General features: G+C 42.9%; 1 protein-coding gene across 1 annotated transcript in view; it reads right to left on the bottom strand.

Annotated features, from left to right (window-relative positions):
• Nucleotides 1-17,546, bottom strand: part of BICC1 (BicC family RNA binding protein 1) — a 133,743-nt gene that overhangs the window by 12,087 nt on the left and 104,110 nt on the right. Inside the window, exons 9-15 of the mRNA XM_081954514.1 lie at nt 15,245-15,376; nt 12,184-12,370; nt 10,720-10,878; nt 9,140-9,339; nt 7,593-7,734; nt 5,936-6,092; nt 871-1,036 (exon numbers count right to left, since the gene is read on the bottom strand). Of these exons, the coding sequence (XP_081810640.1) occupies nt 871-1,036; nt 5,936-6,092; nt 7,593-7,734; nt 9,140-9,339; nt 10,720-10,878; nt 12,184-12,370; nt 15,245-15,376 (1,143 nt within the window). The remainder of the gene's footprint in view (nt 1-870; nt 1,037-5,935; nt 6,093-7,592; nt 7,735-9,139; nt 9,340-10,719; nt 10,879-12,183; nt 12,371-15,244; nt 15,377-17,546) is intronic.

Genomic DNA, 17,546 nt, shown 5'->3' with positions numbered 1-17,546 from the left:
TCGGAGGAACCCTTGGAACCACCCAACTATGTGCCAGTAGTCCGATGAACCTTTGATATACTTTAAACTCCCTTTTAAAATCAGCTAATTAGGGCTGCAGTGTCCACTGAAGAAAAACCTGGGAGCATCAGCAATGCATTTCAATGTATCGGGAATCTTCAGGTGACAGCCTCACTAGAAGAGCAACACAAAAATCTCTGGTGCTGGTTGTATTAGTGCAACACAGAGACTGCTATACCAACAGAAGGGAATATTTGTAGCTCAGGGATCCTCGGGGCTCTCTGAACTTGATTGTTTTCTTGCAGACATTTTATTACCCAACTGGGTAACATCATCAGTGTTAGAAGAGAGTGGGGCTTACTCTCAGCAATCAACTTCCAGATAAGCAGGGATTGATTGACACCAGGATTAATATCAGACCAACAATCAAGCAGTAAAAAGCATCCCAATCAAGGAACTTCCAAGAACATCACACCAACACTGGCAAGGCAAACCAACTGTCTATAAACAGAGATCAAACCCCACACCCTTCTAGTACAATACTAATGATAGCAAAAGCACTTAGATTTATATACCACTTCACAGTGCTTTATAGCCCTCTCTAAGCAGTTTACAGTCTATTTGCTCCCAACAATCTGGATCCTCATTTTACCGACCTCGGAAGGATGGAAGGCTGAGTCAACCTTGAGCCTGGTGAGATTCGAACTGCCAAATTGCAGGCAGCCAGCAGAAGTAGCCTGCAGTACTGCACTCTAACCACATCACGGCTCATAATGTTACCTAGTTGGGTTATGAAATAGCTATAAGAAAAAAAGCTCAGGCACAACAGTGCTTCACAGAGTGGAAATCCATCCTTGGAGGAGTCAATACCTGCATGTCCACATACGTCGACTGGGGGCCCAGGTGTGCTCTTTCCGAGTTCTGCTGTGCCGCGGCCGCCCTCTCCGCTGCCCTTTCGCTTCCAGGTGCCTTTTTATCAGCCACTGTGGTCTCTGAAGCACTCATCTCAGAATCCGACATCAATCTCTCGCCCGCGCTACAAAAAGAAAGGCACTCTTTTTAAGAAGAGATGGAATGTACCACTTATGCTTTGGATAGTTAGAAAGGACTATAGAAAGAAAAGGGTCCATGGTGGAACTTTAGAAAGAGAAGTAAATTTATAATGGTGCTTGTTAAAATATTCATGACTGGGAGAGACATGGGAACAAGGTCAGCCAATGAAGAGGCATAGCAACTACCATATTTTTCAGAGTATAAGATGCACCAAGATTTTGAAGAGGCAAATTAAAAAAAGTTTTTGCACTCTGCAGACCTCCCCAAAATGACCCCTTTTTTGCAAAAATGGGCCCGTTTTTTGTCAGAAAAAGGAGCATGCATAGCCTTGAGGAGGCTTATAGAGTGCTCCTGGGGCCCAGAGGGCAAAAATGGGCTGTTTTCACTCATTTCTACCCTCTCCAGCCCCCAGGAGCACTCCGGAAGCCTTCTAAAGGCTATGCATAGCCATTTTTGTGAAGGGGTGGGGTTTTGAGAGGCCAAAAATGCTGTATTCAGTGTATAAGATACACCCAGATTTTTACCCTCTTTTTTGAGGGAAAAAGGTGTGCCTTATACTCCGAAAAATATGGTAAGTCAGCCAATGGAAGCTTAAATAGATCTGAGTCTGTGCAGAGAATTGAAACAGAAACTTAAGCAGTCTGCTGCTCTGAGAAGTAAACAAGCAGTCTGTCTGGGCTTGTCTGCTGAAATGAAACTAACTGCTTGTGTTTGCCTGTAACTCTCCTGACTTGTGTTTACTTGAAAGAACCACCTGTTGGTATTGTACATTTATTCAACTATTCTTATGTTTGTAAAGAAGTTAATGAATCCTGCTGCATCAGTTATCTGTGTGTGCTTCTGGATTTGAATCTATGCGACAAACTCTGACAGTATTTATAAATGCTGTAGGGAATATTGGAAGCCTCCTGTCCTGTCCTGTCCTGTCCTTCCCCTTCCATTCATCCCTCCCTTTTCCGTATTCCTTTCCCTTCATTAAACTTGTTTTAAAAGATCATGGATAACTTCATTGCCTGGGCTACAAGCCCAGAGGTATTCAAGAGGTATCTTGGATTCCTCTTATGTATCTTTTCTTTGTTTTAATACAAAAAGGATTAAGAGTGCAGTTGTCTTCTCCACAGCTTGATTCCCATGCACATGAAAACCTTTCTGAGTCACTTCCGGTTCCGGCGGCTGACGGCGACGGGCAACTCGCTTGCCTGCTCCCGCTCCCCGGTGAGCTTCCCCACTCCTTGGGGGGCACAGGACGCCCCGAAGAGGCGTCCTGCCGGAGGGGCGGCATCGCGGGGGATCCCTGCATCAGCGACGGCCGGTGGGAGGTCCCCTGCACGCTCAAGGCACCGGGGAGCAGATCGGAGGGCGCGTAAGGCGTCTTCGTTGACAGGCTGTTCGGAGTGTAAAAGAAAGCTGAAGGATGTGGCGGCGGAGCGGTGAGGTGTAGACTCCCTTCATTCCTGTTACCAACTTTAAAATTTGCCAGTTGTGCAAACTTGAACTTTTGGCTAGAGTTGGAGAGATGCGGCTGGAGGGGAGGGGGATTCCCCCCCCCCTTGGACAAGCGGCTTGAAACAAGAGCTCTCTGCCCCAAGGGAAGGAGGAGGGGGAGAGCTAAAACTAAAGATGGCACACCCCTATTAAATGGATTTTCAGATTTAAACCTTTAAGGTTTAAGATAATGAGATCTGGAAGCCTTGGGAACTTTGAATCTTGAAAACTTTATTTGTTGCCTCAATACCCGGAGCTGGCAGGGCAAGATGGCACACTTCCGTTGTCTTCATGAACTGTGAAATCTGACTCCACCTTTTAGCTTCAGGCTTCCGGTCTTTGTCTCCGTGCTACTTGGTTGACTCTCTTGTGGATTGTTTGTTTTTGAATCCCCTGGAGTGAAAAACGACTGCTGTTTTGCTAGGGTGATTACAAAACTCCCCTGTGCCTGGACTCTCTGCCTCCTGGACTCTCTTGGCTGTTCTATCTTTCTGATTGATTCGTCTTTATATTGACTGGACTCTCTATTTCATAAACAATGGCATCTAAAAGACCACCTCCTGGAAAATCAGGCTTTGCTGCCTCTGCCCCAACATCTGCAACCTCCAGTCCTAGCACACAGTCAACGTTAACAGCCTTCAAGCAAACTAAATCTACGGACTTGGAGCTTCATCAAATGCTTCAACAACTTCTACAGGGACAAGAGGAAATAAAGAGACAATTGAAGGAAATGAAAGAAGAAATTAGAGAGAACCAGGAGAAAATTAACAAGAACTCACAGAGACTGGATCTTTTGGAAGATGGGGCGGCTGAGATGAAGTGGGGGGATAGAGGGTGTGCAGAGGGGAAACAAAGAACTTGACACCCAACAAATGAAAATAGAGTTTGAGAGAATGTCTTTTTATCTTAGATTTCAGAACGTGATGGAGACAGATGATGAAAATATAAGGGACATCATGACAACCATTTTGGCTGAGTATATTCAGAAGGAAAAACAACAGATGGGGTGGGAAATAGACTTGGCCTATAGAGTGAACTCAGCATATGCTAGAACACACAATGTCCCCAGGGAGGTACACATTTAATGTCTTAGGAAAAGCACAAGAGATGAAATTTTGAATGCACAAAGGGGGCAAGCTTTGACATACAAAGATAAGGAGATAACCATTCTGAAACAAATCCCCAAGAAAGTGAGGGAGAAAAGAAAACTTTATTCGTAACTGGTGAATAAACTATACCAGAAGGGGGTGTGGTTTCGATGGTTACTGCCTGAAGGTATGCTAATATTCTGGGAGGAGACAAGAGTTAGAATTAATACACCCATAGAGGCGCAGGCCTTTATGGAAAAAAATAAACTACTCCTAGAAAAACCAGAAACAGTAGATGTACAAGACACGGGAAGGGCCGGAGCACTGCCAGCTGGGGGAGATGGGGCGACATCAAGAAAGCTCAGATCACACAAATAAGTAAGAAAATCCTTGTGATATAAACTGACCAAAATTACCAATTGAATTTACCACACTGACTATATGCTATTATGTAATATTTGAATATTATGCAAATGTACACTATGAGTTTGGAGGGGGGGTGCACCTACTGCATTTCGCGGCTGCCAAAATTTGTAACCTTTCCCATACCTTTTCCCTTTGAAAAATACTAAAAAACCAATAAAACTTTGTTTAAAAAAGAAAGAAAGAAAAGAAAACCTTTCTGAGAACCAACACTGTCAAACAGTGTTTCCCAACCATAGCAATTTGAAGTGATGTGGACTTCAACTTCCAGAATTCCCCAGCCAGCAAAGCCAAAGTTTTGTCAAAATGGAGGAAAATACTGCTATGGATTCTCCAAATCCTCTCCAGAATCTCCTCTTAATTCAAGAGCAAATTCAGGGCCTTCCAACCTGCTTCTTTCCTTCAGTTGGCTGCTAATACTGCCATTACAGCTAAAGGGGAAAGACACTCTCTGAAACTCATTTTGACTTTATTGTTTGAAGTGGGCCAGAGTTGGGCTTCATATAATTTAACAACCAGTTCGCCTAGTGCAGAACCGAAAATGTGAGCTTGCACGCGGCTTCAAACACACAGCGATTTGATGTGCGTGGCTTCTAGTACACCTTCTTGGGCAGCCGCTGTGAGTAGAGTGGGCTAGACACGGAAATCAGCTGGGATGGAAGGGCGGGACGAGTGAGCCAGAGAGTGAGATATATAGGACTGGATAACATTGGGGCAGGGAGGGGCAGGCCCAGTCGGTGGTTGGAACTATCCGTTTGCCTGAACCAGTCTGAACCGGCAGCAGCTGACCTTTGAAGTGGGCCCTGGAAGGCAGAGCTACAATCTCTTCTACTCTTCTGATCTGCTCGTTTTGCTGTCTTGGGATATGAAGAGGATTGAGAATGATGGTGAGTAAATCATTTTACTGGATCCCAGCTGTCCCCGCCATTAAACAAGCAAGGAGGAAAAGAGGATGCAGTTACTCTCTGTGTAATTCTCCCTCAGAGTTAGTAAGGTGAAATCTTTTACATCTAACTTTCCCCCAAACAGAGTCCCCACTATGAATCATGATCTACCTCAGAAGGAATTCGGAAAGAAAAATAAAGATGCTTACAAATAACTTAATCCCGGACTGAAATATGCCACTAATTTTCTCAGAGGGACTAGAAGAGCAATAGCTAAGAGATTAATGATAAATCAAAAATGATGATGTCTCAACACATAGGTCTTTGCCAATATTACTCTCACAGCCTAGCAAAAACCATATTTACAATGTTAGGACTGTTAAGATTGATGAAAGGGTAATATTATATTAATACTGCACAAGTAATGTAATATTGAAAAGGGACGTGGTGGCTCAGTGGCTAAGACGCTGAGTTGTCGATCAGAAGATCGACAGTTCAGTGGTTCGAATCCCTAGTGCCACGTAACGGAGTGAGCTCCCGTTACTTGTCCCAGCTTCTGCTAACCTAGCCGTTCGAATGCATGTAAAAATGCAAGTAGAAAAATAGGGACCACCTTTGGTGGGAAGGTAACAGCATTCCGTGCGCCTTAAGCGTTCAGTCATGCCAGTCACATGACCACGTAGACATCTTTGTACAGCGCTGGCTCTTTGGCTTTGAAACGGAGATGAGCACCGCCCCCTAGAGTTGGGAACAACTAGCACATATGTGCGAGGGGAACCTTTATCTTTACTAATATAATTTTGAGGGGGAAAGCACATGAACCAAATAAAAACCATCAAGAGGTCATAAAAGATCATGGCTTTTTCACTGTGCATGTCGCATAGGAAGCTCCCACCAGGGATGTGTTATGAATAGTGTGTTTTATTAACACAACAACCCCACCGAAAACATGTTAAACATCTCCACACTTTGCACAACCTTAACTTTATAAACATTACGTACTGTAAATGAGAATTTTTGGTGCCTTGCAGCAATTCCACCGCCTGCCTCTTTGTGCAGGATTGCTTCGAGGCGCTCATCATCTGCTTGAGATCGTTGGCATTAGCGGAGTGCGAAGGGCTCCGGGGCATGCCCACTTCTACAAAAGCATCATTGCAACCTGCAAAGAACCAAGAACAGAACTACATGGATTGGGTGAAGGAATATGAATAGATCTGCCCTATATGATTAAATAACATTGTGATACTAGAATTGTATATGTTGAAACACTGAGCAATGAAAGAATGAAGGATGAAACTTTAATATATACACATTTGAAGACTTAAATAAGGGAAATATGAGTAACAAAGCAGGTGAAAGATGGGAGACAGAAAAGAAACGTTTTTAAATACAACGGTGACATGAATAAACGTTAGAATAGAAATAGAAATAAGAGGGAAATAACAATATATATATATATTAACATAAGAAGATAGATGTAATAATAAGAGGAAAGTGTTTAGAAATTGAATCGTGGTGGTCTTAGATATGTCTAAACAATATGAAATGAAAATGAAGTGTAATAACTATGAGTAATAATATTATGTTTATATGTACTAAAATGTATGATACCCAGGTACCGTACCGGAGCCTGCCTGGAGCACCAGGTACCGTTCCGGTACAGTGCTCCGGAGGGCCCACCTGCCCTCCCGAGCTCCTTACCTGTCCTTTAAAGCCTTCAGCGCTTCCGTGCATGTGCATGGCGCATACAGCACCTGCGTGACGCTCCACCGAGAAGCTGGAGCGTTGCGGAGGCTTGCGGAGGCATTACTGGAAGGTAAGATGCATGCATACGCTGCACGCATTTTCCACCCACCACTGGAACAAAGCCCCCCTGAAGAATGAAGCACTTTTAAACCCAAATATCATATCTGTATTAGCCCATTATGGCTTGTTATTCTGAACCAAACCACCAAGAAATTATTTTGGACCATGCCCAGAAATAGATATTTTAGGAATGTTTTGATCATTTGATCTTGAGCAAAACTTTTAATCGAAATGAACAGGCTTCCCAGGTGGCGCAGTGGTTAGAGTACAGCACTGCAGGCTACTTCAGCTGACTGCTGCTGCAGTTTGGCAGATTGAATCTCACCAGGCTCAAGGTTGACTCAGCCTACCGTCCTTCTGAGGTGGGTAAAATGAGGACCCAGATTGGTGGGGGCAAGAGGCTGACTCTGTAAACTGCTTAGAGAGGGCTGCAAAAGCACTATGAGTTGTATATAAGTCTAAGTGCTATTGCTATTATGATTTGGGGCACGTTTTTTATTTTTAGCACAGAAATAATCAGCTGGTCTTTCCACCACCCTTCTTAAGACGAGCCCTTTAGCCCAAGAGGTTGCACTCAGTGGTGGGTTTCACTTATTTTTACCACCGGTTTGTCCCATGCGTGCACCCTTGCTTCGTCCACATGTGCACTTTTCGCGCATGCGGCCGGCCTCAAAAACATGGCTAAATAGGTCGTCATACTGCTGGGATGGGTGGGCAGGCCCACCCGTGATCTCCGCTACCGGTTCGCTCAAAGCGGTTCGAAATGGCCGAATACCACCTCTGGCTGCACTGTCCTCCTATAGTGGGGGAGATGACGCAGCATCAGAGCACACCACGGTAGTTTTGGTTATACCTTCGCCAGGGTTTGTCTTGGCTGTCACTTGTTCAGAGGCATTATGGCTACCAATCGTCCGAGAAGGTTCGCTGTGGTTTGCGCTTAATACATTTTCACCAAGAGCTGTGGCAGAGAATGCAGGATACTTCATAGCTGAGGTCTGGAACAGTATGTTTAACAGTATGTTTAATCATCTTATACTTTGAAAAAAGAAAGCCCATGAATGACTCTCCTTAATTGCTTAATATCTCTTTTTCCATGCAAAAATATATATATATGAGGTGATCTAATGATTTTACTCCCACCTCACCTGTCTGTGGATACTCAGGATCAATATTTTTCTTAAAAAAAAATAAGGTGCTAGAATGCAGCAGTTCCCATTTTCTCATAGAACTGAATCATCAGATTTAAACATATACATTGGAAACTCATCCGGGGGGCACTTGATTTCTATGACCCCCAGCCCCACCCATCAACTGTGCCTCTGGGGATTTTATAGTAACCATTGAGAATCTCATGCAATCTTGAAAAATTATTTTTTAAAAGTAAAAAGTTAAGTTTTCATGTTACTAACTTTGTTCTACTGCACCAAAAGGAATCAGAAGTCAATTCTTTTCTTTTTCTTTTTCCCCTCTACCCTACACTTTTCTCTGTATCCCTTTCTTTCCCTTATTTTCCCATTATTATGTGAACAATAATCTTTAATAGAAGGAGAATGTTTAGATAAGCTTTGAACACAACATCACTTGGCCTCCTGGCTGCCTCTGAGTAGGATTGCTCTCCTAGGTTTACATCACGTCAAACCATCTACTTGAAACCATATTTAGAGTTTTAGATATGGGTCTTATAGGCTTCATTGAATCATTCCTTATTCAACGTGTTGGCATTAGGTTTGGCATTGTTGAAAGATGAAATTTCAGGATGCCAATTTTAATTATGGCTGGAAACCATTTTCTACAACTTTCTACGATGTTGTAAGAAAGCTACAATAATGAAATGACATAATTGTTTTCACACCATCACACCCTCAGAAGCCAGAATTTCTAATTTTATACTTTTTATACTAATTTATACTTTTATGATATGCCAAACCTCTAACAAAAACATATCCTGAAAAACTTTCCACTTAAAAAGTAACATCCTACTAAAAGTAGCAGTAACTTTTGTTGTGTGGTTGCCGAGTAAAGTGCAGTAGTATTTAAACTCAATTAAAAATAAGCTTTATTTTTTCCAGATTGATATAATCTGAGCTGTGGTGGCATAGTGCTTAGAGTGCAGTATTGCAGCATTGCAGGCTTACTTTGCCCACTGCCCGGAGTTCGATCCTGACTGGCTCAAGGTTGACTCAGCCTTCTATACCTCCAAGGTCAGTAAAATAAGAACCCAGATTGTTGTGGGCAAGAGGCTGACTCTCTAAAGTGCTTAGAGATGGCTGTAAAAGAACTATGAAGCAGTATATAAGCGCTATTGCTATTACACAGAATGTGCACAAAAGAAATTCTGCTTAGTTAGTTGGAATATCTCATAAATATGCTAGAGTTATTACCCTCAGGTCATTTGTTTACCTTTACATGACCATTTAATGATGAGGTTGCATTTTTCTTGTTCTCCACTTGCATGCCATTCACATGAATATCAACAGGTGTTAAGCCAGGAGGGGGAGACGGTGTGCTTTGACTATAGTTGGGCACACCCGACAACAGGATACTGGTTAATGTGGCTTGTGCAGTAGGTGGCATCATCAGGTGAGGAATAGCAGAGAAACCTGGAAGAAAATGTCAGAGGTTCTGCCTTATTTCTGCCGAGATTGAAGATGCCTAAAGTCCTAAGCAGATACAGGGAGTCCTCAGCTTACAACCACTATTGGGAACTTCTGTCACTAAGCGAAGTAGTCATTATGTGAGTCACACTTGATTTTACAACCATTTTTGGTGCAATTAACTGAATCCCTCAGTCATTAAGCAAATCTAGCTTTTCTCACTGACTTTGTTAAACAGGCTGGGAAGGCCACGAATGGTGATCTTATGACCATGCAACCATCATAAATACAACCCAGTTGCCAAGCACCTGAATTTTGATCACTTGATTATGGGAGACGTTGCAAGGTTGCCAAGGGTGAGGAAAGTCAATTGGCTTGCAAAGAGATGCAGAAGCATATACCGTGTGTCCCCGAAAATAAGACAGGGTCTTATTTTCTTTTTACCTCCATAATAAGGGCTTGGCCTTATTATCAGGGAGAGGGGGGTTTATTATTTTCTGGCACTTGGCAGGTGGGGCGGGAGAGAAGCGAGACGCACTTCTTACCTTTTCAGATTCGTCGCATTCCTCGCCATTGTGTCCAGGGAAACACCTTGTTTAAAAAAAGCCCTTCTCGCGAGTTCAAACTTCTCAAACCCGCAACAAGATTTTTTAACAACGTGTTTCCCTGGACACAATGGCAAGGAACGTGACAGAGCTGCTAGTATCCGATAAGATGCATGTCTCACACTGGGGTGCAACTAGGGGGGGGGCAGGTGGGGCAGGTGATGGGGCGGGGCAGGGCGGGCCGCTAGTGATTAAGTCGTCAATGGGTAGTTGTGAGGATTATCTGTAGTTGATTTCGCAAGTATGAGCAATTAACAACTTCTCAAATTCGCAAGAAGTTTTTATTTACAGTGCAAGGTGTTTCCCTGCACAGACGGCTGAGAGATGCAACGGAGCTGTCAGTGTCCGGTAAGATGTGTGTTTCATGCTGGGGTCCAATTTGGGAGGTGGCAGGTGGGGCGAGGGATGGGGCGGGGCGGGACGCTAGTGAGTAAGTCATCAATGAGTATTTGTAAGAGGAGGATTATATGTAGTTGATTTGCAATTCAGCAGAGCAAGATTTCATAGAATAGGATCTGAGTAGCTTTATCTCCCTAGGACAGATTTTGTTTTACAAGGTCCTTGAAATGCCAAGAACTAAGCTAGGGTCTTCTGGATGCAAAGCACAAACCACAATGAAATGAGCAGGCACACTCTATGCCCATCTGGAAGTCCCAAGGACTCCGATGATCCCATCTTACAATGATGGCTTCTTGAAACAGGAGCATCATTTCCCGTTGTGCATGCTTAGGGGGGGATGCTAGATTGCTCCATGTCTCCAATTTAAACCCAAAATACCAACCTGTAGTGCTTGTATTAGCGATTGAGGAAGCCCAGAAAGTTGAACTTGGAGTGTTTGAACTTGGACTCTGCAAAGGACTAACCGAACTATTGAGAGCATTTAGGAGGGAATTTGGAGATGTGGATGTGTTGACAGATAAAGTGGTTGGACCCAAAAGACCTATAAAAAAAAACAAGTAAAAGAGATTTTACACCCCTGTGGATGCACAACCAATGATTTTAAAGACCAACGCAAAACTGAATGAGTTATTTTACTCTTCTGTTGGATGATGAAAACACTCAAGGAAGACCCACCCTAGGTGGACAAGATGCCTACTTCTCTCCTTGGTTGTTGCTCCTAACAAAAAATGCAACATCTATGGAGATTCTCAGTCATCTGGACCACGCTTGTCCCAAAGATATTTTTTAAAGAGGCAACTGGACTTTCTTTGTTTTTCCTTGAAGACGTTTCACTTCTCATCCAAGAAGCTTCTTCAGTTCTGAACTAAAGAAGCTTCTTGGATGAGGAGCAAAATGTCTTCAAGGGAAATTAAAGAAATTTTGCCACAAGAAATGACCTTCTGTTTTGTTCTTCAAAGAAGTGCAGCCAATAGTCTACCTAGATAGCCCATGGACACTTAACTCAACTACACCTTCACATCTATGCCTGCAATTCTTACTTTGCTGCTGACTATCTCCAGAAATCTATGTCACATTTCCAAACTCTTCTCTAATTCTTCCATTTCCCCATATCAGTTAAACAGATGTTTTCCTTCCATTATTGTTTTTTCTTAAGTACAAGAAAGAAAACACACACACATATCAACATAAACTTACATGTTGAAGCTATTGTTCAGCCTACTTTTTAAAATAAATCTTGGCCATTTTAAGATCTGTGGACGTCAACTCCCAGAATTCCCCAACCAGCCATGAATTCAACTCGGTGTCAGGGTTCCAAATAGCATCCAAAAGTAAATCAGCATCCAAGGCAAAGGATTGCTCAAAGTTCCAATTTATTAAGAGAGCCATGTTGGCACATCTGGGAAAACCCGAATCTGAAAGCTTCCTGGTTTTCCCCACCCAGTTGAAAGTTCAAGATCTTCCCCCCACACCCACAAGTCCATCACATGGTCCAATCTCCCACTGCTATGCTGGCAGTTCCACCCATCCAATTCCAGTCAGGTGCAGAGGTGCAGAGACAAAGGATGACCTTGGCTTTCTAGAAAGAATTTTGTTATGGCTGCATGGCATCTAACTCAATAGAATCCCCCCTCCCATTTTCCCACAATAGAAAATGCATAGTAGAGGAATAGAAAGTGTGTATGGGAGTGGGGAGGTGGCAAAGATCCAAAAGAAAAGATGGCCTGACACTCAGGGTGTTGAAGTCCACAGGTCTGGACATCCAGTGGCCAAGGTTGGACACCCTTGCCTTAAACCTTGAAAACCCATATGAAGAGGTTTGAAAATATTAGGTTGTAGATTATACCAAGTCCAGTTAGTCCAAGGCCAGCTGAGGTCAAGATGTCCAAGCCAGGGCAAGGAAGGCCAACTGGGCAAGAGATGGGGGAGGGGTTTGTTGCTATGGCAATGCCGCTGCTTTCCAGACCCAGGAGACATTTCCGTGCTTCGTACATATTTAAGGCATTTCGCTCAACACTCTTCACAATCACAGACTGCAAAAAGAAAACACAGGGTATGAATTTCTGACAACAATTCAAACAATTCCAGACAACTGGCAAGAGTCACAAGTCTTGTTTACAAATCCTCTCCTGAAGAAAGCTCCTCCTAGTAGCAACACAGAGAGAAAGTACTTGTGGCTCCTAAACTACATACTTTTGATTTATACAAAAAAAATCTGGAATGGTAGGGTGAATTTTGGTTGGGATTCTTGGCTACAATATACAGTCACTGAAACAATATCCCTGTTCTATAATATTTCAGACGATGAAATAAATGAGGCTTTGTGTAAAAGGTCCATTCAACATTTCAGCATCGTTTAGAATCACATCACCCAACAATATCCAATCCTTGATATAAATGTAGTTTATCTCTGCTCTGGGCAGCCAAAATCTAAGCTCAGATTCCTGACCTTGTTTAGAACATTGTGGGAAATTATGGAGAGTTTGCTAATTTATTACATCCCAGTGCTTTCCAAGTCAAATAAAAAATATCAGATCATAACATTTTTCCCCTCAACATACAGGTCTAGAGAAACTGGATTTCTCATTTTCTAGAGCTCTGAGACGCCCTACATTTAACTTTACTCCAACTTTCCTTCACGAACAAGTCACCACAATAATTGTGACAATGAAAAAGCATGTTTTGACCCAGAACAAGAACTGGTTTGATTCATCTTGGTGGCAAAACAATGACTGCTTTATTTATTTATCTGCCTCTTGGGTTGCTTTTTGCATCTTGTCAAGTTATCAAAGGAGAATCTTCCCTTGTTGTGTGCATCCACCTAAGAAGATCAGGGCTGTGAAGAGCTTTGAAAAAAAACATCTGGTCAGATTTTATTCCTTGCTTGTGTTTCTCTTAAGCTTTAAAATTACATAATAGCGAGATACTGGCGACATCCTTGTTTTTCTTGGAAGCTTCAGACCAACACTGAAGACAAACTTTCTTGTACTTTTGTAGGAATTAACTTGATATTAAAAATATAATCAGATGAAGTCATTTCAAAGACATCATTTACTAATTAATAAAGATCTTTTTAAAAATTTACATTAGCTATTACCCTGTGGTAACTCGATGTGCTTGTTTCTGTTAAACACAGACACCAAGACCAAAGAAAGAAAACTTAGCAGTGTGCAAATTATTACATAATATACTTAATTTCACATGACAGTGAAATAATTGTTAGGATCATCCAACACAAATTAGAGCCCAGATGTTCAAGATGGTTTTAGGAAAGGCCAAGGAACAAGAGATATTATTGCTGATGTGTGCTGACCTATTTAGAAAATCAAACAATACCCAAAATAAGTCAATACATGCTTCACTGACAATAGACAGGTCTTTGATAAGTGTCAATCATGTTCTCAAGGGTCCTTAGGAAAATGGGAATCATAGAGTATCTCATTATCCTCATATAAAGGTAAAGGTTCCCCTCGCATATATGTGCTAGTTGTTCCCAACTCTAGGGGGCAGTGCTCATCTCCATTTCACTGTCCAAAGATGTCTCCATGGTCATGTGGCTGGCATGACTAAACGCCAAAGGTGCATGGAATGCTGTTACCTTCCCACCAAAGGGGGGTCCCTATTTTTCTACTTGCATTTTTACATGCTTTCGAACTTCTAGGTTGGCAGAAGCTGGGACAAGTAACGGGAGCTCACTCCGTTACGCGGCACTAGGGATTCGAACTGCCGAACCACCCACCTTTCAATCGACAAGCTCAGTGTCTTAGCCACTGAACCACTGCCTTCCTCCTTTATCTTCATATAAAACTACACAAAGAAGAGCAAGCCACAAGTCTGCATGGCACACAGTGAAATGAGCTGACCCAGAGTGGAAACAAGTGGGACAGGACTGTACACTCTCCCCTTTCTTATTCAACCTAAATATTAAACAATACTGGATTCATAACAACTCAGTCTAAAACCAAATTCTCATGATAATAACTCTATTATTACAATGACCAGAAGGTAGAAAAAGGAAAAGTTTTCCTCTGTTCAGTTGTGTCCAACACAAGGGGGCAGTGTTCATCTCCGTTTCTTAGTCAAGGTAGCAGCCATTCTCTGAAGACACTTCTGTGGTCCTGTGGCCAGCAGGACTATATGCCGAAGTGTGCAGAAAGCTCCTACTTTCCCACTGAAGTGGTACCTATTTATCTACCTTCATGTTGTGGCCCGCCGGCAGCCAGCAGAGCTGGCAGTAGAGTTGGACATTGAGGAGTTTGGTGAGGAACATGGGCCAGTCCTGGGAGCTGAGGAAAGCTCAGGCGAAGGCTCTGCATCAGAGGCAGAGAGGAAGCTAGACAGCAGTGAGGCAGAGAAACAGCTGGAGCCTGTTCCCAGTGTGCGCATGCGCAGAGCTGCCAGAAGACAAGAACAACTAAGAAAGAAGAAGGGTCGACTTAAGAATAAAGCCACACACCTTGGAGGTGATTGGCCTCTCCCATAGGAAACAAAAGAGGAGCAAACGAGGAGTGGACTTTTGCTGGGAACAATTCATTCCTTCGGTCTTTTCAAGAGTGGAAAATTCTGTTTGTGACTATAAGAGACTCTGTGCAAAGTGTTGCCTTGCCCTGCGTTTTGCCGGGACCAAGACTGCTTCATGCTTCTTAAGGTCAGAACACTGCATTTGCATGCTACTGAACTGGTAGGTAGGCAGGAGCTGGGGCAGAAATGGGAGCTCATTCCGTTGCATATTGCTCTAGTCTTAACCCTAACCCTAACCTTTTCCAGCTGACAAGCTCAGCGTCTTTAACCGCTGAACTATCCTGCCCCCTGTGATGATCAGAAAGGGGCTGGCTTAATTTTCAAGCAGGATAGTTATAAGCTAAATATAGCCTTCTCCAGGAAAAACTAGAGTCCGTTCTACTCACCTTACTCGTCTGCTTTGGCTTTGGTTTAATACTGATGAAGACATCTAGCTGCTCCATCAGCTGGGTAATAAAATGTGGTTCTACATCAATTTCTTCCTTCATATCAAACATCAGCACAAGAGGAAGGCAGCCCTGGAAGATTAAATGCAGAATCCAATATAAAGTTTAGGAAGCCCTTCATGTTTTGTGCAGTGCACAGCTGAAAGAGCAATCTCCTGTTCACCATTCCCACCATTCTCCTACATTTTACTCACATGGTCTTTCTAAAAAAGAGGTTTCCAGAAATGACAGTTGCTTGACATTTCCATACGGACAAGAATAGTTTTCTCAGGAAGTTTCACTGATTGAATTCTCAGCAATTTGAGAATATGGGAGACGCACAATGACTGATGACATCAGGATGCAACCTACTATACAACCAAGGACTTACAAGTTCAGCTTCTGCCTAGATGAGCCCCACCAGTTTGGGAATGGAGGGTTAACTAAAACTTTTAAAGAGCCCCCTTGAAACCAAGAGTCATGCAGATCTATTGAGAATAAATCATGTGATCCTTTCAGCAACAGGCACATACACACATACACAAATCCTTATGAGCTAATTAATTCACATGCAAGCCTATTATGAGCATGCAGTAGACTGTCCGGTCAACTTGCAAGACATGGAAAAATCCAGTAATGAATATGTGAGAGCCAGGCAATTTGGCACTAGAAATATGCACACAAAACACACAAAAACAAAGATATGTAGCGAATCTAGCCCTTTGTACCTGATGAGATGGAAAATGTTATATATTTCAACAATCAAAACCACATTGTCCATACATTTGCAATTTGTATCTTTTCAATTCAGTTCTGGACCAATCAAGAACAGTTCTAATTTAACGTGAGAATTGTTCAAAATTTTTAAAGTGGATGTTCTCTACCTTGCCCTTTAGTCTTAACTTTTTAACAGAATAGGAGAGTTGGAAGGGACCTTGGAGGTCTTCTAGTCTACATCCAACTCTTTCTGTTGATGCTCATGTTCTTCTTTGCATCTTTCACTCTAAAAGGAATTCCTCCGGATATGCTCCAGTTTGGTACAGCTTAAATGTGGAACGGCATGTGCTAGGTTTGATTATTAAAATGCTACAGAATAAATAAAGAGAACCAGATCTTACCATCCCATGTGCTCCCTTGCTGCATTGAAAGAAACAATGGCTGTGTTAGTGACTGTCCAAGGCATGCTCAGGCCACAGGTTTATGTGATCCTATCCAGCACTCCTGTAGCTACTCTCTTTGGATTATGGGGTTTAAACATTCAGCATCATCTTTGCAAGTCTCAAATTCCAAAAACCCACAAGACAACTTCAGACTTCAAGGAAATTCTAGACTAGATTCAGTCAGACCTCACTGCTGTGTCCAAGAGTTTTCAAATAACAGAATAACAGAGTTGGAAGGGACCTTGGAGGTCTCCTTGTTCAAGCCCCTGCCCAAGCAGGAGATCCTATTCCAGTGACGATGAACCTTTTCTGTACTGAGTGCCCAAATGGGAACACGTGTGCATGCCTGGGCATGCGCCCGAGTGCCGGAAACCCAAAGACCAGCTGGCCGGCACATACATGCCTGTGTTTTGGGTGGTTTTAGCTGGGTTTTGGGCAGTTTTCAGGTCATTTTGGGGCCAAAAATGGCGTGAAAAACAGTCCACAAAATGGGCTGAAAACAGCCCGAAAAATGACAGGAACACACCCCCCAAAACAACCTGAAAAACAGCTTGAAAACGGCCTGAAAAAGTCCCAGGAAAAAGCCTGGAAAACTGCATGTTTTTTGGCTACTTTTGGCAATTTTTCAGACTGTTCTCAGGCTGCTTTCCAGTGCTCCAGTGCCCGGTATGACCAGCTGGTCAGTGTGTATGTGCACACTGGAAACCAGAAGACCAGCTGGCAATGGCATGCATGCCCACAGAGAGGGCTCTGCGTGCCACCTCTGGCATGCGTGTCATAGGTTCACCATCACGGTCCTGTACTATTTCAGAAAAATGGCTGACCAGACTCTTCCTCTTCCGTTGCTTACCTTGCCTTTTGCTGGCTTTAGAAAATCATACCAGTTAACTGAATAACCATTCTTGAGATGGGTAATTTAAATATCTGAATCACCAGAGAAGCAAGTTCAATGCCTTTGAATTCAGAGGGGGGACACAGAATCCTATAATGGGACTCCTACATGATCACAGTTTCCTAAACCATGGAAAACTAGGCTAAGTCTTAACACTAACAGGCTACTTGTTGTGGCTTGCCAGCAGCCAGCAGAGCTGGTGGAATACTCA

Source organism: Natrix helvetica (assembly GCF_964273705.1).
Source record: "Natrix helvetica genome assembly, chromosome: 5".
Classification (NCBI taxonomy): domain Eukaryota; kingdom Metazoa; phylum Chordata; class Lepidosauria; order Squamata; family Natricidae; genus Natrix; species Natrix helvetica.
The sequence above is the reverse complement of the archived record's forward strand: the minus strand, read 5'-3'. Positions and strand labels throughout refer to the sequence as shown.